The sequence below is a fragment of the Aquarana catesbeiana genome, linkage group LG04, assembly GCF_042186555.1.
Source record: "Aquarana catesbeiana isolate 2022-GZ linkage group LG04, ASM4218655v1, whole genome shotgun sequence".
Classification (NCBI taxonomy): domain Eukaryota; kingdom Metazoa; phylum Chordata; class Amphibia; order Anura; family Ranidae; genus Aquarana; species Aquarana catesbeiana.
In genome coordinates, this window is record NC_133327.1 from 458,518,207 (window position 1) to 458,531,744 (window position 13,538).

The 13,538-nt window shown below is 37.4% G+C and overlaps 1 protein-coding gene across 1 annotated transcript in view; it reads right to left on the reverse strand.

Moving 5' to 3' along the window:
- Window positions 1-5,085: 5,085 nt before the first annotated feature.
- Window positions 5,086-13,538, reverse strand: part of FRMD1 (FERM domain containing 1) — a 112,365-nt gene continuing 103,912 nt past the window's right edge. Inside the window, exon 14 of the mRNA XM_073627537.1 lies at window positions 5,086-12,729. Within this exon, the coding sequence (XP_073483638.1) occupies window positions 12,448-12,729 (282 nt within the window). The 3' untranslated portion in view covers window positions 5,086-12,447. The remainder of the gene's footprint in view (window positions 12,730-13,538) is intronic.

A 13,538-nucleotide genomic window follows, 5' to 3' on the forward strand; every position in this document is an offset into this window, starting at 1 on the left:
TAGTGATAATTGTAGACATGCACCCACACTCTCTCAGGTTAAACTGGATGGACTGGTGTCTTTATTCAACCTTACTAACTATGTAACTATCTAGAAGGAGTAAATGCACATACCTTGGTACATTGCTCACAGTCAGCTCAGTGTCCAGCTAAAACAGCATGTCTGTGGTCTCAGCAGCCAGGAGGGATTCTTAGTTCAACAAAGTTGGCATGTTCCTCCTCCTCCCCCCCCGGGGGAACTAAGGGGCTGGGGGTACTGCAGCAGTTTGTACACTCTCTCTCCCCCCCCCCTCCCGGGGGGGCGCGGTGGCAGCTCCTTGTGTTGTATTTACTTACAGCTTGGCATACCTAAACAGAGTCAATGAAAGATTCCCCACATAGCCATGTCAGTGTTAGATATTGTCCTGTCATCGCCACAGCCCTTGTCCCCCTATTCAGTCATACTTTCTTTTTTCTTGATGATCAGGCAATCACAGAGCCTCCCCTTCTACGGGCCTGCACTGGCAGACCCGAATGCCATCCGCGGGTGCGAACTGCTGTTCATTTGAAACAAGGGGGGGGGGTTAGTGGTGAAGGGGCCTGGCTTAGGCGCTGCGCTATGTGCGGGACGTAGCGCCCACGTGGAGCACATGGCGTAGGCGCTAGGGACGCTGAGCAGAGCTCACACCTGAAGCATTTAAACAGACACTTCTCATTAACTGCAGAAGATCTCTATCAGCAACTGAAGACATGGAAGTGTGACGCACTGGGGCATGTAAGGGATGCATGCAGGCATTTCCAGTACAGGAAATACATTGTTACTTAGCTGAACTTTATTGCGGCATTGTATTGCTAGACTATTGCTCAGCAAATAGTGCATTTACTTAGTGCCTCTGCTTTTGTGCTTAGCACTGTGACTTCCAAAAAAGACACCACAAAAAAGGTACTAAAAATTCCACCCTAGGCACTGGGAACTCCAGTTGTGTCATTGGAACTAATTGGTGGTGCAACTGCTTCTCACATATCAGCCCCTGTATACGTGACTGAAGATGCATTTTCCTCTACGCTGCAGGGCCTAGAAGGAAGATTAGCGGCTTTAATCACATCCTCCATCCAAAAGGATAGGAAGCATGTTAGCTCCCCCCCCCCCACCTCAGACCCCTTACAAGGGAACAGTGGGTACAGGATGAGGTGATACCCTCAGGAGATCAGGGGGAAAAACAAACCGATTACTCCTCTGTGGAGGAAACACTGGTAGATGAACCCTTTTCAGCCTCGCAATCTGCGAAATTGCTGGTACAATCTCTTACAGAGAGATGGTTCTCAAATTTACAGTTATACAAGCTGTACACTTACTACTTTACATTGTAGCAAAGTGTCATTTTTTCATTATTGTCACATAAGATATAATAAAATATTTACAAAAATGTGAGGAGTGTACTCACTTTTGTGAGATACTGTATTTGTTTGTAGATTTATATTACTTAACATTTCTAAATGAGTCTTCATTCTAATTGTTATGATAAGGATAACATTCCTCTTCACCTAACACAACAATCCAATAGAAATTGAATTCCTTGATCTATTATTGTATTTAAAGGTGCTTTTGAGAATAATATTAGACTCACTTTAAATACTTTAATATTAGACTCACTTTAAATCTGTAGATATCAAAAATTACCTATTGTACAAGTGTCCAATTCTCATTACAAACCTTATCGCCATAATGTGCCTTATTGTCAATTTTAAAGAATTAGGCGTAATTGTACACGTAATTTTGAAGAACAAACTAACATACTGTGTAAGAGATTTAATGAAAGGCAATATCCTTTGAATTTGTTCACAGAAGCATTAAATCTGACTCAAAAAACTCACTGAGAATGAAAGTTTACAATTTAAACCTATTGGGTCTAATACAACTAATAGCAATAGAAGGAAATCTTTTAGCACTTTTATTAATTTAAACTCTCAACATAATGAAATTAAATAGATATTGTTATATACTACAGCAGGACAGAGAAGACAATGTCATCCTAACTATATGTAACTTCTTAAGATAGATTACCTTTAGATCCAAAAGTCTAGTGAACCACATTACACTTAGCAAAAGTATAATAAAATAGCATAAAAAATATCCAAATTAAATAATAAAAATAAGCCATTTTAAGTGTGGCCAAAGCAGATGTCTCTGTGTGACTGTGTTACACAGTCATTTCTAGGTCTAATGGCACCATGGCCAATTGATTTGCACCTGCATTGTAGTTCCCAGTTTATAATCTAGAATTTAGAATGCGCATACTAGATTTGACATTTTGGAAGTGCACTGCATAAACATCTAAATAAATATGGATTCAACATATAAACTCATTTTCAGCACCATGGTGTAGAGGGTAGCATTTTTCTGTATACCACAACAATAATTTCTCTGATTTTAATAATTAACCCTAATCAACCAAAAAATCCAGATTCTAACAAATAATAGACTCTATTGAATCTTATTGCCAAAATAATGTGGATATATAAATTGATTACTTTATTTCCTGAAAGGGTAAATTAAATTATAGAGGTGTTCCACAAAACAGATGGGATCATTTTGGTAACCTAAATTAGGTCAATACATACCACTAGATGTCGTACCCATCTTAAATAGATATATCTTGTTAATGGTAAAATGAGAGAAAAGTCAGTTTTTGTGGTGTAGATATTGGTGTATTTTCTGTACCCGAAATGAACAATGGTGGTTTTGTACCACCCACACCAAATACCAAAGCATGTTAAAAGTGCTTTGCAACTGTTTCTATAAATGTCTGATCTCATGTGCCAATAAAAGTCGTGCACCAAATTTATAATTTAAAAAGTGTTCCAAAACATACACCATTACCAGTGGGGTTGTATATACTGTAGTGAAAAAACTTTAGAATTCATTTTGAATATTGAACAAAATACATATTCAGACTCTAAACGTGTCTGGCTATATCTGTTAAGTTAATTATGATTCCTGAAACCCCTTAAAAGAACTCTTGGGGGATTACTGAGGAATGCGTGAATGTTTTATGGCAATGATTGACTATCTGATAAGCATATGTCAAAGGTTATCGTGTATCTGGCTTGTTTAAATTTAGTACGATATCTGATCTTTGGCAATCTGTATAGATTAGCTATGCTGTCAAGCTTTCCTGATGTCTGGAAATATTTTTCACCAATTTTATGTTTGCTACACTATATAAATACTTCTGTTACAAAACATGTCCCACACGTGTCAATAAACTTTCTTGTATTATCACAATTGGGCAAGTAGTCTGGGCTGAATTCAACAAAATTAGAAAGCAAACAGAACAGATTCTCACAATGGAAAATTTCCCCTTCTGGCAATCAAAAATTCAAATTTACCACTCAGTTAAACAATGGCCACCAGGTCCAGGGAAAATGTAAGGGTGACTATTCCCAGTGGGCAATAAAAACCCGGCAGAGGTTCTAACCATTTCCTACACTAAAAAGTGTTGTCTTTAGATACTCTTTAATATCCTATGATCTAACTGTTACAGTGCAGAAAGCCAGGGACATATTAGGACATTCTGATAGTGAGCATTTGTGGCATAGCTCAGTGATCATTGTGTGGGCCAATTTACTATACATTTGCAGCTTCCAATCAATTGTAGAGGTTGCAACAGCAGGCTGATGGTCACAGGAGACTTCTGGATCTGATGTGGGCAGAGGAGATAGGTCCTGTGGACCAGGTCACAGCTAAGACTCCACAAAAGCAGCAAGGCCACAACAGGGAACACAGGAGAAGTCTCTGCTTTTCTGGTATTTAAACTAGGATGTGACACTGTGGTCAGGCAACCTGATGCTTGGCATTGGGATGCCCTGGTGACAAGCTTGGCTCCCTTCCCTATGGAGTTTGGGGGTGTGCTGGGGATAATTAGGGACAGTGTTGTCCATAACATACTAAATCACAAGGGAGAGTAACTGCATCATTTGACAAAGTCACTGTTCTCTAATATCACCAGAATGCATGCACTTTTAGAAGAACAAAAATGTCTTTAGAGTAGTCATGGTTTACTTCACCTTGATTTATATATACAAAGTCTAACTAATGACACAAAGTATGAAAACCATACTCCTTTTGCTGTTCCACCTTGGTAATAGATAGGTGCTTGTAGCGATGTAGCAGATGGCACCATGTAAAACAAGGAAACATCACCAGCATTCCAACTGAAATCATATACACTCATTTATTAGTACGATGTCATTTTAAATAAGCCGATGTTTTGGGTCGCAAAGGTCCTTTTCTCAAGGTGAAATAGTGACTGTAGGCCTTTGAATGCAGCCAGTTACACTTCCAGAAACAAATTTACCCACATTTTTGCTCATGATAATTTAACAAACTGCTTTAGAACAAACCTTCCTTCAGACATCAACTTGTTTGACATCATTTTTTCTCAAATCTAGAACAATTTCAGGAATGCCATAAATCTATAGCTAGCATGTAAATAAAGGGTTTTGATTTTTATTTGGTCTGACTGTCCACAGCTCAAGTATACTGTATATATTTGTGTATCCATCTTAACTGAGATGTTATGGGAACAATTGGTTATGGCCCAGTGATGCAAAATTCAAAATAAGCAGCTGGCTGCCACTGATTATCCTATTTCAGGAGTCTGAATCAAAACCATTAAAAGGCATTGAAACATGAACTAACAAATCCATTTCTTACTAGTAAATCATGATAATTCAATTCTCTGTAACACTTGCATGCGCATTTGTCTATTCTGCACAGAATTATGCAAAATGTATTGCCTGCAAAACCTGCATGTAGGAAAATTAAAAAGAGATTTGCAGCAAATGATCTGATTTACCAACCTCTGTTTAGAAACATGTTCAACGCCAATATTTATTTTGTATAGTATGCAGTGTGATATACAATAAAGAAAAATCTGATTTTTAAAAGAAAACCTATGAATAATTCTAGGAATGAACAATATTTACAAAATTTGACAGGAACAGTTAAAATTATAGAAGCATGAAATAGTAACAATGACTGAAAATTTTCTATTTTTAGCTATTATTAAAACACAAAGCAAAAAAAAATAAAAATCACTCAGAATCCTAAATATGCTTTTATTTTTGTTACAAAAACTCCTTTCATGGAAAGGGGAGACATACAAGTCATACAAACAGGCAGTGTAGGAAGTAGTCATCATAAATCCATAAACATCGGCTGATACAAAGCAGTATGAAATAAGGCAGATATATTTGTTTTTGTACCAGTGTATTGCAACATTAACATTTTTATAATCAATTTGCAACATGCTGCAATACTTGAGCGATTATTTGTTTTTAATTTATCATATTCCAAAACAATGCATACACTGTGTTAACTATTCATTTTCTTAAACATGGGCAGAAAAAAATTCTTTAAAAGTTCCACAACTTAGCCTGCATTCACTCCTAAGCAGTGCATACGCATAATGTATTCCTAATTGTTTTAAGGCATTTTTGAAGAATTTGACAAGTTTTTCTTGGCTGGGCAAGGGGCGTACAAGTATGAACAGGGACAATTAGAAAGAACAGGAATCTGCATGAGGAGCATAATCAGGTGTAGGGAAACAAGCTGAAGAGTGAATGGGGGCTAAACGATAGGTACAGTACATCATTGGCTTCTGAGATACAGTACATCAGTCTATGCAGGATGGGTGCAGTTCTCATCTAAGATACACGGCAGCACTAACTTACAATCCATGGGAAAGATTTCACGCAAATTCAGTCTATGCAAACGTTTGTGGAAATGCTGAACTGGGCAGTGTATAATAATTAATTAAAACTAAGGACAACAAAATTTTAGTTTTTTTTTTTTTTTACAGGGAACCTAATCAGAATTCTTGTTTTATTTTTCAAAAATATTGGTTGCCATGAGAAACAACTCTAGTTTGTGCTTATTTACTTTACTTCAGTGTTATTCAGGAAGTCCTATACAAAGGTGATCATTGTCCATCCTGGATGTGTTAATTCAAAACCAAGCTAATCGAGGTATCAAGCTGCATCTCTTATAAATCAATCAAATTCCAGTGTTCACATGTTGGGGTAGTAACATAATCAGCTGGGAAAATTGGATTGATTCTCAGGCTGTTACCTGTATTTGTTAATCCAATTGCTCGTGTTCAATAAGATAAGTTAAAGTATTGTGATTGGTGCGTCTATACCTACTGTTGGCACAGCTGTCCCCAGGGTAGCAAGCAAACTTTGTGCAATTCCCATGCAAAAGATCCTTTGTGACCCTATATAACAAGAGGCCCAAAAAAGGTTGCAAGACAAAAGTGCTTTTACAGCTTTACTTTACAATACCAAAAACAAAAGGTTGTTAGGATTGTGATGTTATACTGATATAAAGTATAAGTAAAGGAAAGGGGGTTTGATGCACCTGCCCGATTTTTATTGTCTACATATAATCCAATGAGAGCACCAAAAAAACAAAAAAAAAAAAAACTTCTTTTAAGAGAACGTTTATTCACAACAGAAAATAAACACTAGTTGAGGGAGTTCAGATAATCTGATCGTGTGTACCAGGCTTAACAGTTACTGCATCCTATCACATGCAGTCACTGTTCAGGTATTCAGAGAGCGGCTGGTGCCTGAGTACAATAGCCAGCAGTGCAGATTCCTTCATCCACATGTTTGAGTCCATTTCTCAGCCGTGGGGCTGAATGAGAATATACAAGTGTGTGGCTAGCATATGTGAAGTTATTATTATTATAGTTATTAGAAAACCTTTATACACTTTAGCTGACACGATACATCATGTAATAATGTTTATCGGTAAATAATTGCAAAAATAGTTTATAAACCTGTGAACAGAATACAAAATTAAATAAAATTGACCAAAAAACATTATACATTTTCCTTTAAATGGGAAACTATTAATGTACAAGTCATTAAGATACCAATAACATGGAGAACTGAGGAAGCGCAACATTTATTGTAACCTGATTGAACAAGACAGTTTTCCTTATCTTCATTGGTGACTGATCGCTGAAAAGGAGTCTGGCAGACCGTGGTATAAAAACAGAAAAGTTTCTCATGCCGGTACTTCTCAAGATCATTAGAGGAGTTTACACTATTCCCATTTAGTTATATACAAATAAGGACAAGCAGACTGCAGTCCCTAACCCTGTAATCACCAAAAAGTCCTTAATATTGCTGTTCAGAGTTTCCATTTAAAGTGTAACCACCTTGCCATCGCAATATCAACTCTCTACATGTTTGGCCCAATGTTCAGTTGCACTTTAAAGCTATAGCTTAGGTATGCATATTATTGTTCCATTACCATGGAAGCTGGAAATCACAGTTGTAAGCCCCTGCTACTACAGTGATCACTGCTACCTTCTGGATCCCGTGCAGAGCAGCTGCCCTGTTGCATAGTGAATGCAGAAGATTGCTTGCTTGGCACAGGCACTATTTAGAGAACACTTTCACTTACGCGTTATCCGATTAGACAAAGTGAAAATCGTGAAAATCTCCATCTCATCCAATCAGAGAACACTTTGCATTCCCTCCAGTATTCACCAAGAAGCAGGGCAGCCACTCAGCACAGAACATGGAAGCTGGCGAAGGTCAATGCAGTGCCTACTACAGTGATTTCCAGCTTTGACAGGGATCTTCCATGTATGGAACATGCATACTTATATTGGTCCAAGTTGGACCAATGTAACTAAGCAAAAATATGCATACCTAAAATTTGTTGGAAGGACAACAGCATGTAATGTAAAGTACTGTAAAATATATACAATATACTTATCTATGCAGCAGGTGGCGCTGTAGTGTTATAGTATGTATTCTATGATATAACAGGATGCATTGTCTATGTTCAATGCACTTGTTTGTTCTCTTCCTGTTTCCATGATATAAAGATATGTGCTGCAATCCTCCATGAAAGTAAAGCATATCGCTGTATACAAGAAGCTTCCAGTGCATAATTCAATACCCTGCCAATAAAATTCAGCTTTAAAGGGAAAATGTCTGGCTTTCTTAAACATTCAACATTCTGTCAGGAAAATTCACATATTCTCTCATTACAATGCGTGATTTTCTCATAAGCTTTGTTTTTAAATAACTTGCATATACTTTATAAACAAACCTACACCCCTCAGTTGTGTTATAGGTTTGTGTTCTTTTTCTGCATTGATAAATATCCAGATATAAAGTAACAAGGTAAAGCCAAACCTTGAAAAAAAAATAGTGTTATAATCCGCATCAACACGCCCTAATTTGAACGTTAAAAAAAAAATACCTTATGGAATGGACATATACATATGAAGGACAACTGAACACCTTTACTTCAGTTCAAGACTGTGTATACGATAATAACCTTTTTAGATATATGCAGTTTGTTTCGTTTCAAATTAATATTCAGACACATTTTTCAATATACAGAGATTCGGATGTATCTGAATACCTGAATTACAATATAAACAAATTTTACTGAATGCTCCGAATAACGAAACAAAATTCAGACTGAAATTCAAATTTGACATCGAACTCCAGTCGAATTCTAACTGTACACATATTGCTGAAATCAAAGACTGTGTGTGTTATTAGAGTACGAAATAATGCCGTTTTAATTAAGCCAACAAGGTGATTAAGAGAGTCATTGTAATCATTTGATGAATTTTTTTGTTTGTTCACTTTGCCACATTCTTCAAAATGTATTGATTCGAATGTTTCAAATTGAAAAAAAAAAAATAAATAAAAAAAATAAAATTCGGTAGGTTCGAAGAAAAATTCCGAAAACTAATTCCGAATACAAACTGAACTAATTAACCAAATTTAACGAAACAAAATAACTGGATTAACAAATCTAAGCAATTTTTTTCGTCATGCATGTCTTAACCCTTTCTATTTGTGCAGAAAAGGATACCGTTATACAGGGTTTTTTTTCCTCAGAGAATAGGTGCAGGAACTCAACCATGCCTGCCACACTCACATACCTGCCAAATAGCATCAAATAGTAGCTCCTCTGCATACAACCCCCTCCCTCCACTGCCCTCACCCCCCCTCCTTAAAAGCTCCACCATCTGTCATATATCTTACCTTCATTGCTATATTAAGCTGAAACACCTATCCGGCTGTAGTACCTCCCAGCATACTATACTATACTTCAGTCACTTGCAAGGGAGATCATGCAGTAGGAGCATCAACAAATGGTCACCAGGGAAAAAATGGAGACCACAGAGGGTGCTACCTACCACGCACCCTCTCCTGCCCATGACTGCACTGAACCCTGGGCACCTGTTCTGTATTTCCCTTGTCCCTGTCCGGCACTCAGTGGGATCTGCGCAGGAGATCTGACCTGTGGGAGCTACTGGGAGATAAGCTATCACTTGTAAACGCAGAAGCTGGACTTCAGTGTTACCAAGTGATAGTGGTGAGCAGGGAGCAGAAGACCTGAGCCAGAGGTGGTGGAACTGAGTTCCCCCTAGTTCCTGCTGAAAAAAAGCCCTGCCGTTATACCTGCTTGCATGGAATGTTTTGGAAGTGTAAGAGGTCAAGTATTCCTGTTTTTGTAAACAAGACAAACATACAACACAGAGGGTGGGTGTCATATCATAATTATATTTTTAGAATTCTAAGAAGCAGCTATACTCCTTTAACCCCTGATTTTTAACTGATCTATCCCATATTACAAGCACACATTTTCTGCCTTGCATGTTCTATTTCTATTTAATTAACTCAAAATCAACTTGTATATGCAATTAGGTCATTATTGCATCTATGGTTTTCCTGTGAAAATATTGCAACAAAGCTGCTGGATAACCCAATTTATTCTCCAAATACCTGGGTATGCAGGAATCTGGATTGCTTAATGTACATATTGTAACAGTAAGAAATGTCTCATCTCCCAGGCTAGCAGTTTGTGCTTAATAAGGAACCAGCCATGCAAAGATTAAAATAGACCTATATGCAAAACTTTTCTTTCTGGATAGAGCAAGGGCTAGTTATGATCCCGGTCAGATGTGACATTTTTCTGTCATCTGTGTCACATTGTGGAGATTTCCCTTCTCTTTCTGTCCCATAGCCAAACAGGAAGTGAGAGGAAATCCCTGCACATTAAGAGAATTCCTTGGGGACCCCGAGGTCACCAGAACTAGTGTCCCCAATAGAAGATATCCCCTCTATTACTTTTCTGGGGACAACTCAAAATTTGGGGTTCTCTTTTACTTTCACGTTCAATGATAATGGTAAACAGGAGAAATAGAGAGGGTAAATCTCCTGAACAGGGGCACAGACAGCATTAAAAACGGACAAGCATTCTAATTCCTCTCCACTCTATCCAAAACTAGAAAAAAATGTTTTGCATTCAGTTGTACTTTAAGCCTTATATTAAAAAAGACCCCTGTCAGTAATAAAATGGTTTGCCTCAACACTAACTGCTACATTTGTTGGGGAGCTTATTCTGTTGAAAGATAAGAGGCTTACTGGCGAGAGCACTTTGTGAAAATAATGTAAAGAAAGCCTAAAATAGGAAACTAATACCGCCATCTAAGATTGTAAGATGCAATATAATAAAGGTTTGCTTCTGGGTTTAATACCGCTTTAGGGATGATTTGGAGCATGTGTTTATACCCCCTTACTGAACTGTGTTTATAGTAATTTACTATATAAAAAAAAAAAAAAAAAAAAAAAAAAAAAAAAAAGTAAAAATATTTAGTGGTCATGTATTGTATAGTGCATTGTTCATAACTAAATACCAGTACTTTTTCCCAACTGCTTTCTCTTTGCTGTCAATAAGCTGTGCAAATGCTAGAACAGTTATGTGCAGCTAGAACACTTCAATTACTTTTTTTCCCTTTAAACTAAGTACTTTGCACATCTGCCTTTTTCCTGGAAACAAAAAGTGAAAAAAAAGTAAAACCAGTAAATTAACTTACATGACTCTTAATTATTCAAACAAAATATTTACAGCACATTCTGCAACATTCACAAAGGCATTTGCAAGGCATAATCAGTAACAGTGCACATATGCATATTTAACCCATTACTATCTTGTTATACTTAATACCAGCTAAAGATGTGCAACATTTCTGGTGCATGACTAAGTACAACAGTTCATGATGCCTTACATTTTCAATACAACTTACAGTTCAAAAGATAGGTCATCAAATAGTACAATAAAGTATAATGCCGTGTACACACTTTTCGACTGACTCTACGACGGACTTTCGAATGAACGGACTTGCCTACACACGATCAACCAAAGTCCGACAGATTCGTACGTGATGACGTAAGACCGGACTAAAATAAGGAAGTTCACAGCCAATAGCTGCCCTAGCGTTGGTTTTTGTCCGTCGGACTAGCATACAGACGAGCGGACTTTTCGACCAGACTTGAGTCCGTCGGAAAGATTTGAAACATGTTTAATTTCTAGGTCCGTCGAACTTTTGGGGAAAAAAAGTCAGCTGGAGCCCACACACGATCGAATTATCAGACGGAGTCCGGTCTGCCAGACCAAGTCTGCCGTAAAGTCCGCTCGTGTGTACGCAGCATAAGGATACCCAAAAATGATATTTTACCATTGAGCACAGGCTAGACAACAGTCACCTACGGCATTCTTATATCTCAGGGATGGCTGCTATTAGAGTTCCAAGCTCTGCCCAATATTGTGGTCTCCAACTCCTGCCAGTGAAATTCTTGTTTTATTCATTTCAGAGAAAACGACAAGAGCAGTAACTGTAACACTTGTTTTGCAGATGCCACAAATATCTAAAAATGTCTGTGTGGTGATTTCAACACTGAAATCCCCAAGAAGTATAAGAAAAACAAAATTTTTATACACTTATACGCTTGCCTTTATTACCACTAACATTCTGTTCAAGTATGTATTCCTAAATCAAAAAGTACTATCTATTGCTCTCAGCCTCCCCCAAATGCTTAGTTTTTCTTCCTATTAAAGGATGACTACATTTGTTCTTAAAAATTCCACTGTATACAGGAACATAGCCATCCTCCCTTGCTCGCTCTTGAGATTTGTAGTATGCATAGATTTGTGCACATGACTGCAATGTGCACTGCTCATTCCAAACAAATGGAAATGAGGGTGAAAGGGATAGGTTCTGAATGTGGGAAATATGTCAAACTATGTTTGTAGTTCTGAAACTTTACTTAAAATGGTTATTTATTGCATTATAACACTGGTTTCTTTGTGTGACAAAACAAGTTAGGGGAACACCCATTTTATCTACTCAGAAAGTCAATGTTACTGCATAGATTTGTTGATAAGGTAAATACGTTATACAATTATCAATGTAACCATAACAAAGAATAACACTTTAGAAACAACAGCAACACCCCAAAGTTATAAAACAATAGTCTGGTGGGGTTCACATATGTTATAGTGTATGGCTTGTAAATGGGGGTTGACTGTTGTCATAGTTCTCCAACTTAATACTTAAGCCTCTCTATGATGATTAGACTTTCAGAGAATAAACTCCAGAAGTTGGTTCTCTCCTAGTAGATCCAATGATAAGCAATTCATGGACCTCTTTCCCAGTAACGTGGACTTGACCCTGCAGTCTGATGTTGTATACGTACAACTATAGTCTATTTCTTCTATTGCACAGCCAAATGTGTAGCTTTGGGATGTGTCAGAAGTAAGCACAGAGGTAGAAAAAGGTGGATGAGTCTCCTGGTAAATGCGCACATCATCCAAGCTTTGACTGTAGCGATCAGCGGAGTTTCGGGATTTTGAGTTATTCACCTGTGAAAGTGTAGCATTAAATTGCAAATAAATAATACGAAAGAAAATATTTAAAACATTTTTAAGCAGTTATTCTAGATCTGTAAACATCATAATATAAAATATTTGTTTTAATCTATGATCAATACAAAAGCATTCATTAAACAGAACAATCACTTATACCTCACCACCGTGGTTTTGGAGGTACATGGGATTTGCACAAAACATTTTAAAATGTTCACCAAAATGTAATAATGTTATTGTGGTAATGAGGATACATGTGCACTTTCTTATGCAACATAAGCGTTATAGAGCCCATGGGTTTTCAGAGTGGCAAGTAATGGAAACACAGGAAAGAATGATGGCCAAAAGTCTGAAATGGCTCACACTTTGCCATTTTTGTGTATTGTATTAACATGTTGTGTCAAGTGTTAATGTGCATCAGTGGTTCTCAACCCTGTCCTCAAGTAACCCCAACAGGCCATGTTTGCAGATTTTCCTTTATCTTGCATGGGTACTTTAAATTCTATGGCTTGGTATTTTAAACAGCTATTTTATCTAAGAGAAATTCCCAAAACACGGCCTGTTGGGGGTACCTGAGGACATGGTTGAGAACCACTCAATTACATTAAGGCAACCCATTGATTTTGAATGGGCTTCCAATGCACAAGAGCAGAGAAAAAATAAGTACACAACATTTTTTTCTGATGCAGTGCATTACAATGCACAGTCCTGCATTACAGAGTGTTGTGGTGCGCTGCATTGGAGTGCCATTCAAAATGAACAGCACTACAACATGTTAGCCCATACCTAATGTATATAGTTTAGCT